Source organism: Geospiza fortis, unplaced genomic scaffold (genome assembly GCF_000277835.1).
Source record: "Geospiza fortis unplaced genomic scaffold, GeoFor_1.0 scaffold53, whole genome shotgun sequence".
Classification (NCBI taxonomy): Eukaryota; Metazoa; Chordata; class Aves; order Passeriformes; family Thraupidae; genus Geospiza; species Geospiza fortis.
The window spans coordinates 10500019-10517652 of record NW_005054305.1 but is presented as its reverse complement, the minus strand read 5'-3'; the positions used below and the strand labels follow the sequence as shown (position 1 = coordinate 10517652).

The 17634-nt window shown below is 38.8% G+C and overlaps 1 protein-coding gene across 1 annotated transcript in view; it reads left to right on the top strand.

Moving 5' to 3' along the window:
* The first annotated feature begins 3088 nt into the window (after positions 1-3088).
* LOC102031764 (transmembrane protein 68-like) overlaps positions 3089-17634 on the top strand; it is a 16875-nt gene continuing 2329 nt past the window's right edge. Inside the window, exons 1-5 of the mRNA XM_005418315.2 lie at positions 3089-3416; positions 5788-5952; positions 11327-11520; positions 13657-13717; positions 15534-15679. Of these exons, the coding sequence (XP_005418372.1) occupies positions 3089-3416; positions 5788-5952; positions 11327-11520; positions 13657-13717; positions 15534-15679 (894 nt within the window). The remainder of the gene's footprint in view (positions 3417-5787; positions 5953-11326; positions 11521-13656; positions 13718-15533; positions 15680-17634) is intronic.

The following is a 17634-nucleotide window of genomic DNA, read 5'->3' as shown; positions in this document are numbered from 1 at the left end:
TTTGGAAACACTGGGATGTCCTCCAGAGGTTTCACTTGCACATTGCGTATGCATGCTGAAATGGTGCTGTGTGTCGTTTACAGCACAGCGGGCTGCTGTCCATAATCGCTCCTTCTCTCCTGGTCAGTAGGGTCTCACTTATCCCAACATCTGCTGACTGCAGCCGAGGGCCTCCGTTGTAGTTTAGTTAAGGACTTTTCTGGGTCATGTGCCAGAAGTCAGTGACGGGAATTGTGTGTTAGCCTTGTTTCCACATCATAAAGCTTGAAGTGTGAGCATAAGTTGGTGTGCACTGTAGTTAGACAAACGAGAAGTTGTATCTTTGTGAACTAGTGAAAAATGTAAGCTGCTGCATTAGCAAGTTAGAACTTAAAAATCTGTGTTTTGAACTGCTCAACAGCAAGCTGGAACAGATCAGTTTTGTTATCTGTTAGTGGCACGTAAGAACTATGTTGAACCTGTGTTCAGCATGGAACTTCTGGGCTTTTTTTGATCATAACCTGCCTTCCCTTCTTCACTGCCATAGCACCCACATTGTGATGACCTTACTGCTGCTCTTAATGGATGTGGGAAGTAGAATTTTCACAGCAAAGGGACAGGAGGCAACAGACACAAGGTGTATGAATGGGAACTCTAGAGCAAAGAAAAACATTTGCACCATGAAGGTATTCAAGCACTAGATTAGGGGCCTGAAGAAGCTATGGGATTTCCATCCATGGAGATCCAGTCCAGAAGACTGCTGGACTGGATATGTCATTGAGCAACCTGATTTAACTGGCTAGTGGGGAAGAGGTTGGACAGTGTAAATTTTAGTATAAATTATCCTGTGATGCTCTCCAAGATGAGGAAGCAGCATTGTTCAGGGTGGATTTGACTGTTCCTGAGGGAAGGCAGTGCTTTAGCTCTTTACCTCTGTGGCTGGTAGCACAGAAGATGTTAGGTCTTAGTTTCTGTTGCAAGTTAGCACACCGATATGCAAGTAAACTTTAAAACCTGTGGTGATTGCATTTGAGGTGTTGCATTGAGCATTACAGGCAAAAGGAGATGTAATATTTTGCAAGACTGACGTGTGTGAACAGGACTTTAAATTTACTTGATGGAGGATTTGGGGTTTGGGTAAAGCCATAAGCAATTAAAAGTATATAATAAGTGAGAGAGTATAGCTATAAGTTTTCTTTTAAGCTACATAATCACCTCTCAGTTTTGAAAAAATGCTTCTGTGCCATAATCCATACTCCATATTGTTCTCTAGATAGTAGGTGGAGCCATTGGAGAAGTCCGGACATAACAATCTGATTAATATTGTGGTGTTGAATACTACTCCTAAATCTTGCTTGGTCGCACAAGTTGTGTTTCTTTTACTTGCTGTGGGTGTTTGCTGCCTGACAGGTTCTGTAGTTCAGCTCTTGCAACTGGAATGAAAAACAGCTTTCTCTGGCTCTCTCCCATCTTTTCCCCCTAACTCACACCCCAAAGACAGGGGTGCATGAATTCAGTGAAGGGCATGTCACTACTGCATATACTGGTTGGAGATAAATCAGCTGCCCATCACACTGTCCTCAAGAACATGCTGAGGAGCGGAATGTTGTAAGCCTGAATTAGTTTGGAACAGCCATGGATTGTGGGAGCGAAGATTAGCTTTCTTCTCATTAATAGGAGCTAGGTACCTTGAGTAATGTGGGTGGAGGCTGATTTCCAAAATCAAAGGGAAAGGGCCATCCTTGCTCTGTCAGAATGAGAGGGAAAATTGAGATAGGAAAATAAGTGAAATGAGTTCTACTCTACTATGTGTTTCAATGTTCCTTAGCAAATGTGGAGTAAAATTGATCTGCTTTGTAATTTTTGTTGTCACTGGTGTTCTGAAAGCAATATTATCTTCTGTATTTCAGTCTCTTGCTTCTTGCAAAAACAGAGCAAAAGAATAGTAGACATACATGTCTGTCTAGGCATGGGAGCTTTGCAGTCATACCTGCTGTAAATCACACTCTGATAAACAAAACACAGCAGCTTCAAGCTTAGATTCTGTTCATTCTTCGAAATGCAGTTCTTCCATTTCTTTCTATAAGCCTCTTTTGCAGTTGCAACATTTTTTCTTCTTGGTCCTGACTAGCAGAAGCTGGTATATTGATCAGCCAGTTTTTTTCTAGCCTGGAATAATGTTTGTACCCATTGGTATTAGGTTTGCTGTTCAAGCATTGTAGCTAAAAGAGCCAAGCATTCAGGCTGTCCTGTGTTTGTAATGTGAAGTGAATGTCCCCTAAATTGTACAAAGCTAAGAAAAAAAAATGTGGCTCCAGAGTTACAGTAAGCCTGAAATTGCAGGCTGGACTTCTGTAGGCTGGTAACTTTTTAGGAGCTGGTACTAGAGTGGAGAGATTCTTATACATAGACACAGTAAAGCCAGAGCAGTTAAAGCTCTGAAGAGGACTTTTTGTGAACTTTTTTCCCTTACCCTTTCTGCTGCCTCTCAGTGTTGTGCTCTGGGTTTTGACATGTTGCTATCAGTAAATTTCCATGTACAAGTTAAGGTCTTTCCAGGGCTGAGACTTTCTTATTTGAGAAAGTCTTCTTCCTAAGATGTCCTAGGCTTATAGTGAGTGGAAGTGTTCAGTAGGTTTACTTTAAAACACTGGATTTGAGTTTGTGCTGTTTCTTGTTGTAGCTAGTGCTTGAGAGAAGGTTTTCTGGTATTGTAACAATAAATTAGACTATCAATACAGCTTTCTGAAATTCAAAAATTCAGTAATAATTGGTATTGGTAATAAGAGTATAAATGTTCTGGGTCTGTGCAAGTTGAACAGTTTTCAGTGAGATAAAATCCTAGCCTGAAATTAGGCAGTGGCACCATCTTTCTCCATTAGAATTGTCAGCATTTCCAGTGCCCGAAAGAACAGGACTGTAAATATCAAGTAAAAGTTTTGCTGTGTGAACTCTTATGTTTCTAATAGGTGCTGCTGGGATGTGGAATAAATAGTATATGAATAAAATGCATCAGAGAGGTTTATTATATGATTAAATAGTATAGATAGATCTATCTTTTTGAAAGATTTATTCATATACTTTTTTAAAATTTTATTTTAAACAGGAGATGACTGGTGGAAATGAATCCTGTACTGCAGGACCGACATCTATGTCCTATTTAACTTGCCTGACTTACATTCTGGAAGAATGGACTGGTGTGGAGCATATTGGAGATTATCTGAGTTATGCATTTTACATTTTATGGGTGCTATTTCCACTTGTAGTAGTCTTTGTACTTCCAGGAGTTATTATCATTCTCTTCTATGTTTCCATTCTCTGGCTTCATATTTATAAAAGGAAGAATGAAATAAAGGAAGCTTATTCCCATGATGTTTGGATAGCTGCAAGAGAAATGTTGGCAACCATATGGGATGGACATGGAAGAATATGGCATGGTAAGTGAGATCTGACCTTTCATTAAAAACTTCTGGAGCTCTTATTCCTGGTTTAGTTTTCAAGATTATCAAGATATGCCTGATTGTTGCTGCTGGTGTGTGCCAGTTCAGGCCAGGTTTTTTTTCTGTTTTATGAATGACTGTCAGTGGTGCTTGAGACAGGAAAAAAAAAAGATATTGACACTTTTTTGAATGTAAGTTTTTTGTGTTATGCATTTATTCCTTTGCTGCTATAAAGTGACATCTCTGTTCTGGTTGAATATATGCACAATTTTTTAAGTGCCTTTTTTTTTCTATTTTATGCTTTTTATAACAATTCCTGGATTTCCTCATTTAAAGAAGACCCGAAATGTGTGTTGTGTTAAAAACTAGATCAATTAAATGTATTCTTTCAGGGTTAATATGTGAAGACTGGAAGTTTAATGCCAGTTCCTTGATAGTTAGTATGTCAGCCAGCACATGTTAGCATAGTTTAATTGCACTTAACCAGTCTTACATGAAATGCCAAATGATGGCTAAAAGAAGCGCTTAGTTCTTTCTTGAAATTAGCTTCAGAGCCTGACACTGTTACAGAACCCTACTTTTTTATTTATCTTTGTATTTTGGACTACTGCTTTCTCTACTAGAATGTCAAAACTAAGGGCCTTGTTCTTTGTCCTTCTGCTATTATTTCTTTATGAAGACAGACTTAATAAATGATTTGGCTTTTCTCTCTAAGGAAATCATAAGTCTTTTTCAGAGTCATTCAGTCTAGATACAGCTAAAGGAGAAAGAGATACTTAAGAGCAATTTACATAAAGAATAAATCCTTCTTGAAAATCATCTCTATTTGTTCTCTAGTCAAAGGGAAGTGGGTTTTCAAGGCATTGATAACCAGATGGTGCAGCAGCTGTATCAGATAGGCTTTGTAAGACTAAGATGTAACTTTCAAATCTAAGAAAGTACACTACATCAAAATCAACAGCTACATCAAAGAGCTTAAAATGCTCACTTCACAATAAAAAGCTATTTACTTTTTTTTTTCACAAGAAAATTATTTTTAAGACCTTGGCTCTTTTAATCCTTAGTAACTTTTTCTTTTCATAAGGTCTGACATTTTATTTGTGCAAGAAGATTCTTATCCGGGCCCTCATTGAGAGCTGTGACTTTTTTCTGCCCTGCCAGCTGCTTCCCTCTTACCCATACACTTGTCTTGCTAAAGAATGAAATGTTTTCCAGTTATTTTTTCCCCTGCTTGATTAATCAGGATATCATAAGAAGAACTTTCCATCCTGAAATCTAACAGCATTAATCAAAAAAAAAAGAAGAGAAAAAACCAACTCTACAACCAAAAAGCCCCAAATGTGTTGATTGATACCTGTAACTTTACATGTATTATGGCAATTTCATGCATGTTAGTTGGCTGGCATGGAGCACAGTTGATGATCCCTTGGGATGGGACAGATGATACACTTGCAATGTGTTGCAGCTCCACAGTACAGTGGAGTAAAATAGAGAGAGAAGAGCCAAGAGTACCTTCAGAATTAAATTAATGGAATAGGAATTGCAGGCCTGATTAACTTTGGAAGATGTGACAGAATTTGGTTGAGGGGTGGTTTTTTTGGGGTGTTTTCTTTTTGCTTGTTTTATTTTATTGTAAAAAAGATACTGTAAAAGTACTACTGGGTGTTAACTGAGTGTCTTCTAAACTGATGCATTTTGTGTTAATTAAACATATTCTGCCCTGTGACTTGAATAGAAATGTGAGGTCAGGAAGAAGCTTATGTATGTTTATGTATCTTTCAGCTAGACCTATATAGTCCCTAATAGCTTCTAGTATATAGTGATGGAAAGCTGGAACAGGTATAACTTGGAGAGAAGTAGCAAAGATAAGCTTCATATCCTGCAGTAAAAGGAGACATGAAAATGTGTGATATCATGTCAAATCTTCTAAAACAGTCACTGATGGCGATAAACTTTGAAAGGTTAATAATACCTTGAAATAGTTGTTTCACCACTCCAGTCTGTATTTTGATTTCTTTTGAATGATTGATTCTGAGGACTTTCCAGCCTTGAAAACAGTGAACAGAAAAAATAAGGATAAATTATACAGTTTGAAATAGTGTGACTGGGTGTTTTGTTTTAGTGCTGGGTTTTTGGTTTTTTTCTCTTTCTCTAAGTGTGGTGCCTTAAATGAAACTTGTATTTTCTCTGAAGCAACTTGTATTTCCTGTAGATACTGCAAGTTATCTCTTGACTTATTATCGGTCACTTTGCTCTTATCACTTCTCAATCCATGTTGGTTTCAGTTTGTCAGCTTTCTGCAAGTTAGTTTCTTTGGGATAAAATGGTATAAAAATTTAACACCTGCTACATTTTTAACTCCTAACAGGTTATGAGCTTCATGGTGTCGAAAATATTCCTCAAGGACCAGGACTTGTTGTGTTTTATCATGGAGCTACTCCTGTTGACTATATCTATTTCACAGCTAGACTTCATATAATGAAGAAGAGGCGTTGCAGCGTAGTAGCTGATCATTTTGTCTTTAGAGTACCAGGTAACACACTTCATTATAAACAAGCAGTTTTGGAATTGTTATTTGAATTTTTTAATTGTGTAATTAATAAAAATTGTGTTGCAGGAGCACAGCTTTTACAACATTCAGACAAATTTAGTGAAAGTTTTGAAACAGAGCATGTTATTTACAAAGAAGGAGACTGGCCCATGCAAGGATGGGACATAGTCCTGTCTGGGCAATGCTTTCCAATGACTCTAGGATGTTTAGAAACAAAGAAAAGGAGATTGCAGGAGAAGCAGTGTTCTCTGTATTAATCATTAGCAAAGATTTCAATAAAATGTTTCTTTTTCATTAATATAAGCAGAATGAGTGGTGTGAATTGATTAAGAATTAAACTGTTTGGAACAAATGCCCTATAAGTTAAGAATACTAGTCTGAAGAGACAGTGTATTTTCTTTTTCCACCCAACTCTTATCCAGTTGAGGATGGCAGGCAGTGGAACCTGTGCCCAGGAAGATCGTTTCAAGTAGAATCTGTTTTGGAGGAAAGCTAGAGAGGTGTTCAACATGTTTGTGTGAAACGTGAGGAGAAGCAGATAGAAAATGAAAAATATGTTTAGGGCAAGATTTTGGCTGGATAGCCTGCTGAAATGCACTGACAATTGGTGAAATTATTTATGTGAGGGGTTTTTTGTTGTCTGTGTGAAATGCAGTAGTACCCACTTTCTTTCCCAAGTTTGGTTTGTGATTAAAGGCCTGTCAATTCACAAATGTTACAGGAGAATCTTGTAGTGTACTGGTGCTTTTAGTAGAACCAGCTCATATAAGAAAATTGTCGTTTTGTTGGTATAGATTTATTTCAGCTTTAGTTCCTGAAAAGAACTTTTTCATACTGATTACAGTATGGCTTTGCCTCTACAGCTGCTTTTGCCAAGAGATTCATTTATCAGTGGCCATCAAATCTTTTGCATACAGATGACTAGTATAACCTACTTCGTGATGCAGATTTGGCTCCGTATTGTATCTTTATAGGCACAGATGTTTATCAAATGGGGCATTATGTTTTGCTACTTTCCTGCTTTAAAATCAGGCTCTAAGTGGGAGTATACTTCTGAGTCCCCCAGATATCATTCAGTAGCATTGCAGAAACATCTTGCTGAATGGCTGATCTTGAAGAACTGGTTTTAGTGGTACAACATCTAGCCAACAGCTACAGGCATTCCTCAGGGATTGATACTGAGACTACTGCTGCTTAGTGTTTTTATAGTACCCCTGGATGAGGGCCTGGAGCATGCACAGGAAATTCACTGATGATACCAAACTGGGGGACCTGCTGATATACTGGGCATTAAAGCTTGTTCTCAGAGTGACTTCATAGAATTCAAGTGGCAGAAATATTATGAAGTTCAACAAAAGCAAATGTAGAGCTGTGCAGCTGGGATGACCAATTCTGTGCAACAGTACTCTGGATAAAAGGGGGCTTTGCAGGAAAGGACTTAGGATTCTAGTGGACAACAAGCTGATTGTGAGTTGGCAGTGTGCCTTTACAGCAAAGAAGATGAGCTGCATGGTGAGCTTTTTGTAGCATGAATGTAGCCAGTAGTTTGGGTGAAGAGATTTTTTTCCCTTGGCATGTCACCTGTGCAAGCACATCCCGTGACGTGGTGTCCAGTTTTGGACTCCCTGGTAGAGGGTACACTGACACACTGGAGCATGTTCAGTGGATTATGGGGGTCTGGAGCACACAAAGTGTACAAAGAGAGGTTGAGAGAACTGGATTTGTTTGGTGTGTACCAGATAAGGGTGTGGAAAGATGCTATTGCTGTCTTCAGTGACCTAGTGGGAGGGTGGGGAGAAGAGGGAGTCAGACTCTTCTCACAGGTGCACAGCGATAGATTGAGAAGTAACAGAGACCTGTTGCAACACAAGAAATTTTGATTAGACGTGTGGAAAGGTATTTTACCATGAGAGTGATCAGACACCTGAAGAGATTGCTTAGGCAACTTGGGGAATCTCCATCCTTACACACTTTCAAAACTCTGCTGGGTGAGGCTCTGAATAGCCTGATCTAGTAGAACCCGCTTTGAGTGGGAGGCTGGACTAGATGACCTCCAGAGCTTCCTTCTAATCTACATAATTCTCTGGTTCTGTGAGGGAATTAAGGCTATTCAGGGAGACAAGTCCAAAGACCCCAGAAAATGTTGTGGATTGTTTCAAAATAAGCACAGTAATCTATGACTGGTAACTCAGGTAGATGCTGCTTCCCTTGTGAATCAAACCAGAAAGACTGCATGATTTTATCCTAATACTAAGGCTGTCTGATCTTGATTAAGTGTTCAGATTAAATTGGATGCCTTTTCAGAAGATGTTTTAACCAAAAGTTATTATGCTCAATGCAGGGGAAATGGGACAGAGTGGCGGTGCATTTGGAGAGTCTGTTTAGACACACATGGATGTGTCAAAATAGTGTCAGTAATAAGTATGCTTTTCTTACATTTTGGAGGAGAAGGATATAAAATACGATCACGTAAATTCTTTTTTTCCTTCATTTATAACTAGAGGTTTGCCACAGGGAAAAACAAACCAAATGTTTCAGCTTTCTGGTTCCTTTAGACTCTTAGCTGTGTAGTGCTTGGAAATACATTGATTTCTCTAAGTTTGGGAGAAGGCCTTATCCCAATGCTTTCAGAGAGGACTGAGATTTGACTTGTGTTCTTCTCCATCATCCTCTGCTATAGTATGGGCCATTTTTGCTTCCTGAAGTCATCTGGGAGCCCTCTTTCAAAGGATGCCTGCTAGTTTATGTAACTAAGACAGTCCCTTTCCTGTAATGTTGCAGAGGAAAGGAGCTTTGGCTTCTTGTCTGTTACATGTAGAAGGTGTTGCCAAGTATCTAGTGGACTAGATGCTCTGCAGATATATAGTATGTGTATATGTGTATATATGTATATGTACACACACACACACAACTGCGGAAGGTTGGATTCAATGGTCTAAATGGTTCCTGTCTGGGGTCCTAAAGGTCAGCCATGGGAAAATGGTGACATCCTTGCTGTCCTGCTATCCAATAGCTGACAGCTCTCATGTAACAGTCACTGAGGCCAAGATAAGAAAATGTACATAGTGCACAAGTTGAGAGCAATATTACATGCCTTACTGGGTGCTCTTCAAAGGGTTTTCAAACATTTCTGCCTATACAGTCTTGTGGAAAATAGGAGAAGAGTATGTTGGTGCAAAGGGCAGAATTCAGGTTGAACTGTGGAATAAAATGAAGTTTGAACTTCTTGGTGTCTGGAAGAACATGTTCTTCATGGCTGAAAAATTTTGTTTAGATAATTTTGAGAGTTGTTTTGTTGTTTAAAATGGAAAAACAGATTTTTGGTTCCTTTCATGGAGTGCTTCCTGGTACTACCCCAGTGTTTCTTCTAACTTTGTCGTGACCTTTGCCTTGGACACAGGTACCCTGGCTGTCCTTTCTGGGCCATTGTGTCAGATTCTGTCTCTCAGCTGCTTTAAGGGAGCCAGGTTCTTCTTTGGTACTGAAGCAGAGATATCAGTAGTAATGTGTGATCTGCTGGCAAGGCTGTGAAGCACTATTCAGATTATGAAGTTGATATTAATCAAAGGGGGAAATACAGCTGAGAAATTTTGTGAGGACTTAAAACCTCCCTGGACAGCTATTCTTTAGTACATTTTTTGTCTGTATTCTGACAATATTCTGTTCCTTTTTTTACTGATAAATGAACTGGACAAACTCATGGTGTTTGCTTTGTCACACACACTCTCCCTCTCACCCCTTCCTCAGTGTATCCAATGCAGAAACGGTGTTGTCACCGTCCTTGCTTCCTTGGAGTCTCTTTTCCTGCTCATCTCAACCATTTTCATTACTGTTTTGTCTGTCTCCTGAGCTCACTGTCAGAAAGGACTTGGACACAGGCAGCTTTTTACGGCCAGGTAATTCCAGAGAGCTTTAATTAGTTTGAGAATGTCAAGCATCTTAAAAATCAGCTATTGAAAATCCCCCCCTAAAAAAGCACCTGAAAGAAATTACTTTCAATTCCAGGTGTTCTTCCATGCAAATGCTTTTGGATGAAGACTGAGTGTCATCAGCAGTGTGTGAGGCAGGCACAGCAAAATATGAGACAGGTGTAATGCATCTTGTGTTCTGTGGCCATGTATATGGACAGATCCTGATTGGGTATGGAGATGAGTATACTCACACCAGTTAAAAAGACTAGAGATCAGAGTTTAGTTAAGAATAAACTAATAATGTGTTGCTTCATGCTTTTCTTCCCAAGCCCTTAGTTTATGCAAGCTGGAAGAGAAGACAGACCTCTGTCTTCTTACCTTTGTTTGGGCTCTCCTTTAGCATGTGTGTGTATATAGCAAATGTGTGTTTATAGTCACAGCTATTCATTTGTTATTAAGAGGCAAACTTGACTAGATCAGTTCTTTGCCCTTGTCTGTGGCTGATAAGGTTGTTTGCTTCAGTGGGAAATTTCAAGAAAGAGAAATGATGTTTTCCTTACTGACCAGTCATCCCAAGTTACCATTTTGGTATGCACTACTCATAAATACTGTATAAGTTTAAAATCTATTGAACCAACCTAACAGGACTTATTTCCTGCAAACAGAGGTCTGTGGTAGTTATGTCCTTTACTATTAGGCTATTTGTCTAAATTGATCAGATGTGTTCCTTTTGATGCTTGTAGCAAATTTTTGATGTTCTACTGTTTCTTGAAGGGTACAGTCCGAATGACATATCAAATTCAAGGTGATATGAGGAGTTTATGTAACATTAGGTAAAAGACTTCAGTTACAATACTAAGAGAAGGTGAGTGTATCCAGTTGAGGCTTACCAGATGCTTCTCTATATGGAATGCCATCCAGGTACTCACAGACTGAACCAGAGTCAACTGCTGCAGTGATCCATAATGCAGAGAATTATGCATTTTCTTTGTCATTCTTCTCCTTATGCACTACTGTTCTTTGCTGACGTTCACAAAATAGAGTCCTAACTTTCCTGGTTTTGCTTCTTGTTGATCTCTATTTGGACTGTGCTATGTTTGAACAGTAGAGCTTGGGCAAGGAGGCAGTGTCCTTGAGTCAAACAACTCCTTTGAAGGGACATATGAAAGATATCACAGAGTGCTTGACAGTTCTTTTTCAGTTTAGTCCTGACTGTGGGATAGCACCTGACTTAACTATGGCAAAAAGCCACTGAAACCCCTAAATCTTCAACTTTGCAGACCAAAATCTGTAAGTTAGACTTAATGCTTCAGTCCCTCTTGGGGGCTGTGGGCCACAGCTTATTAGACAATTAAGTTTTAATCATAGTGTTCTGTGCTGGGAATCTGTACTCACTGGTAGTCTGAATTAACATTTCCAGAATTAATGTTATCTTAACCCTGCAGGTTTCAGAATACTACTTGATGTACTTGGAATTATACACGGACCAAAAGAAGCTTGTGTCAGGACTCTGGAGGAGGGCCATCTGTTAGCCATTGCCCCAGGAGGACTTCGGGAAGCTCTCTTCAGTGATGAAACGTACAATATGTTGTGGAGCGATCGGAAGGGCTTTGCTCAGGTGGCCATTGATGCAAAAGTGGTAAGAATGACATGTAATGGAAGAGAAGCAAAGAAAGCTGAGTTGTTAGTACTTCCTTCCAGAATAAGCTGTTTTGATTATCATATATTTGATGTTAGGTTTCTGACTGTCATGAGTATGGTCTAATTGCTCTAACAACTAGATTTCCTGACTCTTTTTGTTGCTTTTGATAGATAAGCAGGCTTATGAGTCAGCTAAGAATAGTGTGGTTAGGAAATCCAGAGTCCAAAAGAACAAGAGATGAAATACAGGATGGTTTCTCCTTATAAGTATGTGCTGTTTTATACATACTTGGTAAATATTGTGATGGCCTAGCCCTCCCTGACCAGCATGGTTGGGAAACAACCCTACATATCAGAGTCACAGAATGTGCTGAGTTGGGAGGGACCATCAGGATCATAGAGTCCAACTCCATGTTTCTGTTTGTTCTGTCACTGAAGTGTGGTGTGACCCAGCAGGTCACTCACTCACTGATACTTTGTACTGTACTGGCATTTTATGGTAGTGAGGGATGTCCAGGGCTGGTCGCTGGTGTGAACTCTTCAGTTCTAATGTACAGCATTGGGCTTGGTCAGCAGGCAGGTAGTTATTCATAGGGGACCAAATGCTGAGGCACGACAGTGTGTGAGATATATTTGAATTGTAACTATTTTAGTAATCATTTCAGAATCCCTCCTGTTCTAGATTTGTACTTGGAAGATGTGTGCATATGTCCATAGGTCTGCATATGCCTAATTTAAAAGCAAGTCTCACACCACGAGTTTTATATTTAGTTACTGTCAAAGACAGACTAGTTCAATCTCTGGATTTTACACAAAAATAGAATACTTCTAAGACCCAAGTGTGCATCAGTTTTCTCACAAGGAAAATAACACTATTTAAGCAGGTATTTTCAACAGGTTTAGATTTTGCTAATGTATTACAATAACATGTGAAAGGCTATACTTGAGATTCAGCTGTGGTTGTGCTAGTTGCATTTATTTAATTGGATGTGTGTTGGTTCCCTTTATGCACTCACAAGGTGTGTAGCTTCATCCCCTCTAAAAAAAACCCTGAGAGATGCAGTAACATAGAGTGTCAGAGACAGACTGAAAGTGGGAAAAGCATCTTTATTTAGATTAAAGATGAGCTTTTAAGTCACCTTGAATCATAAGCAGAACTCCTCATGGAAAGAAAAATTTGTCTGAAATATCAGAAAAATTTGTCTAAAACTGGGACCTTCAACGTGTTAAAGTCTTATTTCAGCAGATTTTTTGCCAGAATTTCTGTCATATAAACAAAAATTTCTACCCCTGTCAAAAGTAAGATGTTCCAAGTAAGATTGTTCAAGAATAAAGACATTTGTATGCATTCAGTTTAGGCAACTGCACTTCATTTTATTCTCTGTAATTATTTACAGACCTTTTTTTCCTCTCAAAAAACCCCAAACTTGATGCATGTCTGGAAAGTTACATGTGCTAGCTCATCCCCATGCTTGTCTTTAAAAAGTTTAAAAGAATCTGAGTTCATGAAAATCCCATAAAAAGTTCTGTATTTCTGATGATGCTGTGTATAGTGGGGACATACTGTAAAATGTTATTGAAAAACTTTATATGGTAGCTAACCCCCTCACAGTTCTTGTAAATCTTGACAGCTGTTTGCAATTTTGAAAATATTCAACACCATTCCAAATACTCATCAGCAGAAATAAGTCATGGACATGTATTGAATATGACACATCAAGTGTGAAGCAATACCATCAGCATAGCAGAGAGGAATCAGACAAGTTTAGTGTCCCAATCCTGTGAATCCTTCCCTTTGAGCATAACTACAAATTAGGTAAGAGGTTTAAGCACTTAAGTCACAACTGTGCAAACACTGCTAGATGGGGGGAGGGACACTTAAAAGCTCCATAGGTTCTGAAATTCTGGACTGCTCTCATAGACTTGCTGAAACAGTGACTCACTGAAATCTTGTGGTATTCTTCAGTTTGAAACCTCATGGCAGAAGGTCACAGAAGAACTTCAGAATACCTGTTTTGCCCTCTATATATCCTTGTCTGAGAAACACTTCTGAAATTAATTTGCCTTTTAATTAAGTGAGGTAGTTTTTAGATAGTGCTATCTTAAATTCTTAATTATTTTTTTTCCCTCCTAGCCCATCATTCCTATGTTTACACAAAATGTTCGAGAAGGCTTTAGGACATTAGGAGGAATAAGTAAGATATTTTCTATTTTTCTGTAGTTTATTTTTCCATGTGTGTTTAGCCTATCTCTGTAGAAATAATCCTCATATAAGTTTGAGATTTAACACAGCCTTGTTTCTTGATGTTTGCTCTCTGGTTGAGTTCAGAGATGTTATTGGGATTTAATATCTGCATTAGATGTGATATTGGCTCATCTAGGTTACTTTCCACATAACAGTGTTCTTTTGCACAAGCAGTAGAAGAAAGAAAAAAGGAGCCAGAAAAAGGCAGGAAGATTTCAGGCACTTTTTTCTCTGCTTATATCTGCTAGGCCAACCTTAGGTTTCCTGCTCTCTGTTAAGAAGCAAAGCAAACAGGTTGGCAACTGTCACATTATTCCTGTTTTCCTAAAGCTCTGTGCTTACACCTCTACCTGTACTTAAAGTTTGGATGGTTTGAAATACATTTAATCTGTAGTTGCTTTTCTGTTCTGCACTAGATCTGTGGTTCCTCACAAAACCTTGCGTTTGACAACTCTCCTTCCTTATCTCTGTGGAACTTGCAGCCAGAAAATGAATAAATGGGTCTTTTGTCTGAGGGGTTTCATTTCTGAGATGATTAGATGCCCACATCTCTGCTCATTTGCTAGTTTAAACTCCCTCTGTTTTATATCTCTTAGTTACTATATAGCAGAGGGGCCTGAACAGGTCTCCACACCACATGTTCTGCCTCAAGTATGGCATCATCACCTTCATCAGAGGGTTGCAGGGCAGCACAGTTCTGTTTCTCTCCCCCTCCGTTTAAGAACTGTATATTGCATGGAGAAAGCCAAGGCATCAGATGCAGAAGCTGGAATAATTCACACATTTGTCATGTTGTACAAAAATCAACAGCAATTAATTGTTGCTGTGTTCAGGAGAATCTCAAACAGAGGAAATTGAAGCCAAAATAATTTATGCTCCTTGCATTCTACAGCAGAGTTGTTAGAGGAGTGTAATTTCTTGGTCACTGGAGGTGTTACTCCAGTTTCAGTAGTTTTGCCTTTGTTTTTATAGGTTGTGTACAGAAAATTCCACATCTTGATCAGTAAGGATTTTCTTATGCCAGCATGCCAGTTAATGGAGTTTCTTGTCTGAAATTGAGAGCTGTAATATTAGTGCATATTTTTCAAAGAATCTCTTCTGGGTACATTTGGGATAAACGCTTAGAAGGTGACATGTGGAGAAGAATGTGTCCTCTTAGAGCTGTTTGAAATACCTGTTTTTTCTCTCTTTTTGTTGTTTAACTGCAACCAGTGTGTGATCTGAAAGAGCAATTCAGTATGTTAGCATGACTGACTTTTAGGCAGATAAGGCTATTTCTGATCCCGTAGACCTCCATGGGACTGAACATGGAGTTTTCCAATACTAATTTCTAATTCTAAACTGTCAAATGAGCTGAACCTGTAACCTGTATTGTGTAAGATTCTCTTCCTCTCCAGAGAGGCAGCTATTGAATTTCTCTCCTCTTCTTTCTTCTCGTTTCAGCTACTCTTTGGAGGAAAGATTTCACACCAAGTTAGAGTAGAAATAAGTCTGATATAAGCATTAATGCAGCTTTTAGGAAATGAAAGTCAAGGTAGGATAGCACTTGAGATGCCACATTATTTGAGAGTTTGGATTGGGAGCTAGATTACTTTGCAAGCCAGTTTCAATGTTAAGACATAGTGGGGACAAAAAACTTTACAGAATAACCCCAGTGTCTCTCTCTCTCTCTCTTTTTCTCTCTTCCTTCCTTTACCCTTCCCCACTTCCCTTCTCCCTTCCCCATCTTTCTTTCTCCCATTTTCAACCACGTTTTTTCACATTAGAAATACTTAGGTCGCTATATGAGCGTATTAGATTGCCAATAGTTCCTCTGTACGGGGGTTTTCCTGTCAAGCTTCGTACATTTATTGGAGAACCCATTCCATATGAACCAAATATGACTGCTGAGGAGCTAGCTACAAAGGTAAGAGAGATATCTATATATGTAAATTTAAAATATTTAATGTTCTGATAAAAACCACTGCAATAGTCTTGTCAAGTGATTTCTGTCTAGGAGCCAGTTATAGAAATTGGTGGAATCATGGTAAGTTTTGTACTTGCCTAACTCTGAATGTCATTCTTAAATGCTATATTTTTTATTACTGCAACTTGCAGATGTTCTAGGTCTTATAAAGTTAATTGCACCCTATATTTGCTTTGAGAAACAACTTGCTTTAAAGACTGAGGAAGTTTGGTCAGACAAGACAGTTCTCAGTTGATAGAGAGAAGCACTTTACCCAAGAGGTAGCATTCTGCTTCCTAGTGTTTTCAGAAAGATACTAAGGAAGCCTTTCAAACATAGCAAATCTATGTTCACAAACTGTTGGAATTACATACAATAAAAGAAAAATATATATAATTTCACTGCTTTGTCTAATGTGTTTCTATTTTGTCCGGCTTCAAGCCCAGCAATTTAGCTTCTAAATGTTCCTCATAATTCAGATTTACATGCCTTATAGAAAGGCTCTTCAGGTCCTCATTTTAATTCAGTTTATTAATAGATTTCACAGTGCAAAGACATAAACCAGTTAAGTAGTGAAGCAGTGAGGTGGAGTGGACTGAAACAGGTACTTTTGAAAACTCTACAGATGGTCGCTTAAAATGTTCTAAAAATTTCACTTGAGAGAGAGGCTTTTCTTGACCATGCAGGTGTCAGTTCAGTTGTCTCTTTGTCTGTTTATCCTATGATTAGATCTCTGCAAAAATACTCTTAAAATGTTTGTCTGCACTATGTTAGGCCCTAGTTATGGAACACTGCTTCTTTTGTGAGGTCACTCTGACAGGACTTCAGAACTGCTGGCTTTCAGCAGAGAATGTGTTTAAGTTATTTTCAGACATGCATTGACATCTTACATTTATGCCACCCCTCACTTTTTCCTGACTTAAGTTCTGATTCTGCTAGATAAAGCCCCTAGAATGTGAATTCCCTAGAATCCTATTTAGTTAGAGTGATTTTGAAGTTGTATCTTATCTTTCAGGCTATGGCACAGTATGCATTTTCCCATTATATAGAGCAAAAAATAAAGCTCAAATTTTTAACCTAATACAAATTTTAAATCTGTACAGTCGCTTAGGACCAGATGTATGAAGTCCTTGTCCCAGGACATATTAGTTGATCACTTACTTCATATAAACAGTGGGAGCTTGTACCAACAAACAACATTCTACTAATATCTGCCCTTGCTGACCACTGGTTTACAGAGGCAAATCTGTGTTCTTCTGTTTCTGGCCTTAAGAATTCACTGGCCTGTGCTTGTCCAGGCAGAATAGGAAGTGTGTTCTCACCACAGCTTTTGTATGTTGCCCTGCTTTTGAATGTTCTTTATAGATCTTTTATGTAGTAAGAGTAACTGCTGTGCACTCCTTGGCCTGTTTGTTTTTTGAGTGAAAGTGAAGGCTGCTGTCACATGCAGCTAAGGGGCCTGAGCATGTGTCACAGGACCAGACCCTTCAGGGGCCTTGGGTCCAGAGGGCATCACTTTGTACAAGTCAAATGTGCTGAGACATAATGGTGTTTCCAGTGCCGCTTCTGAGCAGGTGTAGAAGCAACGGTGGTACCCACTGGAAGAGTGTTATTGATGCAAACCTGGGCATAGGCAGGAGTTTGAGTTGCAGCACATCATGCAGGTGTTTAACATGCTTTATAGACCTAAGTCTCTTCATGAATTTACTCTGTTGTCATTTGACTTTTGTGTATCACTAATACAGCTTGTGAACACAGCTACCACACATAAGAGATACTGGTTTGTTGGTCTGTTTCTTGACATTGTTGTCACAATCACATCCTCTGGGCTTAAATATGGAAGAACAGTATTTTGAATTTGCAATAGATCTGTCATATTTGAAAGGATTAAAAAGAGCCTAGAAACTGTGTTATTATATGAG